Below are 8,398 nucleotides of genomic sequence, written 5' to 3'. Positions count from 1 at the left end.
TATAATGCTTGATTGGCTGAAGTTAAGAGTGCACATTCAGTTATTTAAGAAGCTGTTCCATTTTACAAAGATAAGCTGATTGGGTGGAATCATATGTGTGTGTGTGTGTGTGTGTGTGTGTGTGTGTATCCACTTAACCATATTTTGGGAACAACTTTGTACCCAAAAGTGAGCAGAACCTGACAAAATTGGCAAAAACCTCAATTTGTGGATGTCCTCATTTGTAAAACTGTTATAAAAATAAACAAAGTTTTTTTTTACTTTTGAAATTGTAAAAATGCAGAAAGTTTTCTGTGAGGGGTAGGGTTAGGGTTAGGGGTGGGTTTAGGTTAAAAAGTGTATAAGTATCTGTATATAAAAACAATTGAAGTCTATGTAATGTCCCCATTTAGATAGCTAATTAAATGTGTGTGTGTGTGTGTGTGTGTGTGTGTGTGTGTGTGTAAAATAGTATATCAGTCTGGCGAGTAAACTAAAAATTTTACTAGCCAGTGGCGATTATATTGCCAAGGTGTGCGTAGAGAGTTGCTAATGTTTAGTGAAGCTACCAAAACGCGGCCCAAAAGCCGCATGTGTATATTGTTTACATGTACTTGATATTGTTTGGTCTACATGAAACAATTATGCTTTTAAACAATATGTGACACAAGACTATCTGTTGTGCAGGAAGCTTAATGGATCACATTTTCAAGTAAAGTCACATTATTATTTAAAATTAGGCATACATTTTTGGTTCGTATTTTTGACTATTTTCTCTTTCAGCCAAAAACCAACAGTTGAAATTTGTATCCCTATTTTTACCTTATGGAAAATAATGCACTTTAGTTTGAGAGTAGGCACTCAAACTAATTTCACCACGGTCCAATCACTTTACAATTTCTGGCCTCGCCACTGAATTGCAGTTTAGTACATCAGTCAGATTAATTGAGAAACTGTTCCAAATGATGTATAATTGTTAGTGATTCGCTAAAACAAAACAGCTCATAAGAGTAATTCGCTCAAAAATCATACTTCACTGGCCGCACTGTATGTTTCACGCTGAGAACCTTAAACAGAACCGAACATAGTGAAAATCTTGGTTCTCAAGTTCTGAGGAAAAGAAAGCAATGTTTTACTCTTCAGATAAAATGCTGACATAACCTGGCTTTGAATACTATCTGAAAGTGGTACATTAAGTTCTGCAAGGTTTCTCCCAGCTCTAAATGAATAAGTTAAATAAATCCTGCCACAAGTGTATATTCACTGTCCATATAATCGATAACTGGAACTGATCTTCTTTATTACTGCAAAGCTCATATTATCAAAATGATACACTAGCTTGTTGTTACTAAAGCACAAACCCAAATCTAAAAACCGTACAAATCCACTATTGTAGGCGCTCAATAGGTTTGTAAGCTGTGTGTGGGGGATTTACTCTTCGGGCATTTTCATTCCATTTTATAATGATACAGCTCCATATTGGAGCAAATGATTTAAGAGGATTTATCTTAGATAACACTGAGATCGTTGTGTGATGGCGAGAGAGAGAGAGAGAGAGAGAGAGAGAGAGAGAGAGAGAGGGAGAGAGAGAGAGAGAGAGAGAGAGAGAGAGAGAGAGAGAGAGAGAGAGTGTGTGTGTGTGTGTGTGATGAAGTCACTGATGTGTTGACAGCTTAACTTGTTGAGAGTGCAGAGCTTTCAAGCACAACCCGAGCTGCAAAGTATCAATGAAGATCACAGCGGGAAAATAAGTGGTTTAAATAGAATGTTCTGAGAGAGAAATCTGCAAGCAGACAGTTTGTCTTCATTTACACCACCAAGGTTTTCTAAGGAAAGTGAATACACTCTTTTCTCTTTGAAGAGTTTCTCTTTGTTGGAGAAAAAAATAAATAAAAAGTTTTTTCTTATGTAATAAATGGTATTTAATGAGACTTATAATTAAGACTTAAAATAACTAAATTAACATCAAATTACCGAATGCATTTCAGACTTTAATTTATTTGATTACATCAAATACATTTTCCTTAACCAGAACGAAAACATTTAGTACACACAATATTTGAACCACAAATGTGCATTAAGAAAATAGTTCACCCAAACATCCAAATTTCCAGCAAATTTTCTCACCATCAGGCAATCCAATATGTAGATGACTTTGTATCTTCATCTGAACAGATTTGGAGAATTTTAGCATTACATCACTTGCTCACCAAAGAATCCTCTGTAGTGAATGGGTACCATCAGAATGAGATTCCAAACATCACAGTAATCCACAAGTAATTCACACCACTCCAGTCCATCAATGAACATCTTGAGAAGTAAAAAGTTGCGTGTTTATGAGTCCATAATAAATAATAACGCTTCATCCAGGGAAAAAGTCTGTCCTCTTTTGTTATCTCTCACATCAAAATCCACCAACATATTTGTTTAGAATGGTTTTGGACTGTTTTTGCTTGTAAACAGTATTGATCTGTGCATATTTCTCTCCCGATTCAGCAAGATTACTTTTTCAATGGAGAAAGAAATATTATGGACCAGGGACTTGTATTTGAATGTTAAATGTCTTAATGAAGAATGTGTCTTACAAACACACAGCATTTCACTTCACAAGACATCAATTGATAGACTGGAGTTTGTGTGGATTGCTTTTGGATTATTATGATATTTTTATCAGCTGTTTGGACTGTCATTCTGACGGCACCCATTCACTGCAGAGGATCCATTGGTGAGCAAGTGATGTGATGATCAATGTCTCCAAATCTGCTACTATGAATAAACAAACTCATCTGCATCTTTGTTGGCCTGAGGGTGAGTACATTTTCAGCTAATTTGCATTATACTATTCCTTTAAATGTTTTAAAATGAAATGTTTTGAAGAATTCAATTTCATTTTTATTGTTTTTGCACATCTTGAAAATAAGCTTAAAGAAAAAAATGTAAGCAGTAAGCACTTCAGTATACAACAGATGTGGAGCTTTCAGCACATCTGTCTGTTTCTTCCACAGATATATGGCCATCATTCATCCCCTGCAGCAGAGGATGTCTGCAACTCAGACGAAGGTGGTCATCGGGGTCATCTGGATGCTGGCTCTTCTACTGGCCTTCCCCCAATACTACTTTTCCGACACAGACCAGCTGCCCGGCAGGGTGGTCTGTTACATCGATTGGCCTGAGTACACTGTTCTCGACTTCAAAACGATGTAAACATCTCACTTTTAACTAATCTGCATGCTTATTGCCCCATGCCACCAATTGCTGATATTGGAAAATGTTTAGGTTGAATATTTGCTTCAGAAATGTATTTAAATGTAGATTTACGGCTGTAGGTGCAGAGAATTCCTTTTCCAGATCAAATTTCACCAACGTTTCCGGATATTGCTGGAAACATTACCTTTATTACTGTCTAATTTTGGAGTAATCAAAAATCAGCGCTGCTTTTTCCCTACATGTTTGCTTATTAACAACAGAGAGGAGCTTCATTACAAAGAAAACAGTAAACACAGGAAAGTCATGGTCCTAAGAGAGAGAAGACAAGAGTGCAAGACTATTAAAGCAAACATAATTGGAAATCTCGCCCAAGGGTAAATACAATGACTTTACAAGAGCAGACGCTAATGATTATTACTCTTCCGTACTGTGGTTATATACTCTCAAAAAGTTGGCTTGTATGCAGATCGACTTTAAACTGAAGTGCTGAGGTCTAATGTCAAGTGCTGTGAAAATGGTGCACAAAGACATCGAACACCGAGCCCATTAGAAGCCGAGATCAATCTGCAAAGAATTTTCATGGGCGGTACTTTGTTTTGAAACACGGTGAGGACAGCTGTGGGGGAGGGGTGCACAGATGTGCCAGTTGTGATGTCACAAAACCGCTTAACTCGTGAAATCCGATTTTGCACAAATAACTTGGCTAAACAGTGAACTGTTTCCATTAATAGTGTATGTGATGCACTCCGGATATCAGGTATCTTATTGTGCAGCATTTGCTCCTTTGCTAGTTGAAATCACAAATGTAAATCTTTCAAATTGGAAATTTCCAAAAACTATTTTGACTTCTTATCGAAATAGAAACATGTGTCTGAGAACTGTGTGCTGGAGAGAGCATTGCTGCTGTCGCTTATTAATAAACAACTACAGTGAGCACTTAGCAAAACAATAACAAATTCCAGTGCTGTAATATTACTTATTAACACACTTAACCTAAATCAAAACTTCTGCTCAACAAGATTCTTCTTCTTTATTACATATATCACTGCTGTTATATAGTTACATTCTGTTTCGTACAGCTTTCTGGTGTACTTATTATTTTATTTTCTGTCTGTCTTTAATGCTGTGAGTTAGAAGTGCGAGTCCTTCTCTGTTAGTTAGTTAGTAAAGGAGACAGCCTTCTAAGGCCCCTGAGATGTTCCCTTAAGCACCCCACCGTCTCTCTCTTACTCACTAAATCTCATTTCACATTTACCCCAAAGTCCCCTCTTCCATTACCGTGTCTTTCACACCACAGTTGAGCTGTGATATAAAACCTTTTTACTGGTGTTCCTACCAGGGGGTATGGAAGCTAACACATACATTTTCTACTGAACAATACATTTCTTTATAATTCACACTTTTCTACAAGAAACATTAATTAATTCATCTTAATCTCTATCGTTGTCTCATTTTACACTAAAAGTATCCTTAAGATAATACAAATTTACTTGAGAAGCAATAAGGTCAGACGTTTACACCTGGCATAAGTATAAACACTCATTTGTCCCAAATGTGCCTCAGATCGCAGGGAAGCCTATTCGCAACCACTCGCCCATCACACAAGCGATTCATTCTTCGCTATGATGTGTGAAAACACATGGGTTATGGTCTATCTGGGCATTTTAAAATTTTAGTATTGAGATAACAGTTAGGATCATGAATTTCAGTTGTACTACAGTGCACCGTGAGTGTATATTAGCATCATTTGTTGCTTTCTTTTGGGATCCGATATAGAGCCTTTGGACGCGGAAACAGTGGAGCGTGAATCAGACGGTATTTGTGCACAGCTCTCGGTGCTCTGCAAAAGTGATGTATTGTAGAGTGTGCTGAAATATGAGGAGAGTGTCTCGACAAAATTCAAGCACAAGTACTCATATTTGGAATGCGTGTTAATACCTGGTGGAAGCATTAATGTGTCTCGACTGACCACTTGTGGTCGGATCACTGAAAACCCATCTTAAAACCAGATGTAAACATCATCTAGTATCTGTTTTCAGGGAATATATGTTGTAGTAAGTTTATTTTTCTTACCTCATCTCATCTTTGTCAGATTTACGCATTAACAAAAAAAAACTTTTGCCATTGGGGTAAAAAACATTTAATAGCTTATATTCATTTCACTTTGCAGAAAAAAAAGAAAAGAAAAGAAAGAGAATAGTGTTTTACAAGCTCCATTAAGCAAGATGAGGGCAACACTGGTCAGGAAGACTCCTCAGAGATGTTAAAGTAAATGTGGAAAAAAAACTTTTCTGGGTGGAAATAGAACTCATCTAGCCTACCTCCTCAGGCTGACAAACTGGAATCTTTAAATTATTATTAATCATTTATGAACATTTGATATATAATTTGATATACTTACCCTTAATTAGAGCAAATAAGCATAAAATCATTAGTAGTAAATCTAATTGATGTGCCTTCTTCAGAAAATGTCTCCCTGTTTGCAGTGCACTGTACTCCAGTAACATCTAACAGCATCTCGATTCTGACAAACATGCAGGAAGTAAAAACTGAGCACAAGCATCTTTAGATCCACACGAGATTGGATGCGCTCAGCAGGAAACCAAACTGTCTTCAGCACTGTAAGCGGTGAGCTGTTCATCAACACCAGCTTAAAGATTAGACTCATAAAACGGCAGTCATCTTGTTTGTCATGAGACAATGAGATATTTTAGTTTAGCTCATCTCTAAATCTTCTTCAGAGCTTCACACTAATTTCACACACAGAAATAAACCCAGTCTGTGTGATACTCTTAGCACAGATTGTAAATAACAAATTCACTCAATGAAAGGAAAAATCCCCTTAAATGCTCTTTTGTAAATCCACTTTTGAGTGTCATTGTCATCCAGTCAGCAACGGACAGCATACATAACAATCACACCGTCCATGTCTGAATGGATGTAGCACTTAATATTTTTAATAATGAAGCTGTAATGACTTGTACAGATGGGTTAAGTGCGCCAAACCGAGATGAGACCTGTCTCGCGTTAACATAATAGATGAGTCTGATTAGCAATGACACCAGGTCTGTTTTATAGCACATGAACTGGGTTTGAAATGTTGCACAGCACACTGTCTAGCTCTTATTCATGGCTTTGCCGTGCTGGGTGTTATAATAGACTGGAGACACATGCCAGAGTATAAATAGTCCGGTGTGTTATGAAAGCTCACATGCGACATAAATGACATGAGCTCATGCTTATGCTCAAGTACTGAGAAATTACCTGTATTACCTGCACTTGAATAACATTCACACACGTTTACATATAGAATTTGGTTCTCAAATACACATTCAGACCTCCACATTGTTTAGAGAAATACTTTATAGTTATGTTTCATTTAAAGGGATAGTTCACCTAAAAATGAAAAATCTGTCTTTTACTCGCCCTCATGTCGGTCCAGATCCAAATCTGCATGATTTTCTTTCTTCAGTCCTACCCCACTGACCATAATTTGTGCAAAACACACAGAGACTTTTGTGTGTGTGTGTTCAATAGAATATTGAATAGAATAGAGTAGAATAGAATATTGACTAGATAATTCAATAAATTATCGCTTAAAGCAGAAGTCTCAATTTGATCTCACTGTTGTCCCTAGTGAAAAATAAATATACTAAAATATATTGAAATACATTTCTTTCATGCTAAGTACACTACAAATACATTTACATATTTATGTACTTAATAAAAATACCCTGCAATTGTATTTTTGGTATACTAAACTTGTATAGTCTGCTAAACAACTTGTACTTAATGCACTTTAATTGTGCAGAAGTAGTGATAAACTAAAGATATGCTTAAGTATTTGATTGTGTTAAAGTGGAACTATTGCAAGTATACTTTAGGTACACTTTGCATTTAAAGACTGATTATTCAAAGATCATTTATTCCTCATCAATAGTGGCATTAAAACACATTTTAGGCTTAATATTAAGAAATGTGCATTGTGCACAAGTAGTACTCCAAATAAAGTTTAATTATAATAAGTCTTGAGCAATATGTCAGTATATGTTAATAGATTTGAATTCGGAATTCGGCAAAGTGTCTGTTTATTACAGTGACAAAAGTTAACTCCAAGATATTATTTATATAAATTTACAAATTATATACACTTTGTAACCAAGCAAAAAGATTCACAAAATAAATGGGGAAAAGAGAGAAGAACGAGACCGTGCCAAATCAAAGAAATAAACAAAACATAACTAATCTTACTAAGAACAAAAACTTATAATCTAACTCAACCATCAATATTCACAAACAGACCCCTAAATAGAAAGAAAAATCTTCAGCATCAAGGACGCCCTAAATATACTACTCTTACTACCAACCAATTCAATACAATCAGGTGGCACGTGTCACTAACCTAGTGTTCTATACACAATTGAAAACTCAGTGTGGCACATTTATATCACGTGATATCTTACCTGTTGTTTTTCTCTTTCCCCGTTTAGTAACATTGGTTCAAAAACCATGTAACAGAAACGGTGAAAACCTCAAAGAGAAGAAAGATCGAATGGGCCATTGTTCACCAAGTTATCAAAGAACACAGACTTTACCACGAACAGTACTCAAACCTCAAGATGATACAGGACAAACAAACAAACAAACAAACAAGCACGCAAGTGCCATCACAACAAAACGAGTGCTCTAGCATGCAAGAGCCCTCTCGCTTCTCGCACAGGTGCAGTCTTTATAATCAAATAGCGCGCCCTCATTGGTGAAGCCGCGCGTTGTCGTCACTAAGCATCTTGATGATTGACAGAGAATTAGACCACTCAGGTACCCGTGTCTCCCTGCTGAAAATGAAAGTAAAAACAAAGAGAAAAAAAAGAGAGGGAAAAACAAACACCGTACCCAAAACACATCATAATTTTAACATGGGATGTAACAATACCACATTATCTTTCCTCAAAAAAATTCAGGAAAGCGTGACTACAAAAAGTGCAGAGATGCATGATGTTATCTCAGCACCCCACCACTGTTCTGACCCTTTCATCGTGTTCTGCTTGATGGTGGTTCACAGATACCACATTCTCCGCCATCCCTACCTAAAAACTGACAGCTCACTAACAGCATATGGCCAGTCTGTTTCAGTTTGCCTAGCCTGAAACTCGGATGTCTTTTTGGGTGACCCACAGGCTTGCTGCAGGCTTCATCTCTCTCTCTCTCTCTC

General features: G+C 36.7%; 1 protein-coding gene across 1 annotated transcript in view; it reads left to right on the top strand.

Annotated features, from left to right (window-relative positions):
* tacr1a (tachykinin receptor 1a) overlaps window positions 1-8,398 on the top strand; it is a 27,121-nt gene that overhangs the window by 10,230 nt on the left and 8,493 nt on the right. The window contains exon 2 of the mRNA XM_016285238.1: window positions 2,985-3,179. Within this exon, the coding sequence (XP_016140724.1) occupies window positions 2,985-3,179 (195 nt within the window). The remainder of the gene's footprint in view (window positions 1-2,984; window positions 3,180-8,398) is intronic.

Source organism: Sinocyclocheilus grahami, unplaced genomic scaffold (genome assembly GCF_001515645.1).
Source record: "Sinocyclocheilus grahami isolate Dianchi unplaced genomic scaffold, SAMN03320097.WGS_v1.1 scaffold195.1, whole genome shotgun sequence".
In the NCBI taxonomy this organism is placed as follows: domain Eukaryota; kingdom Metazoa; phylum Chordata; class Actinopteri; order Cypriniformes; family Cyprinidae; genus Sinocyclocheilus; species Sinocyclocheilus grahami.
Note: the sequence above shows the minus strand (reverse complement) of the source record. Positions and strands in the feature narration are given on the sequence as shown.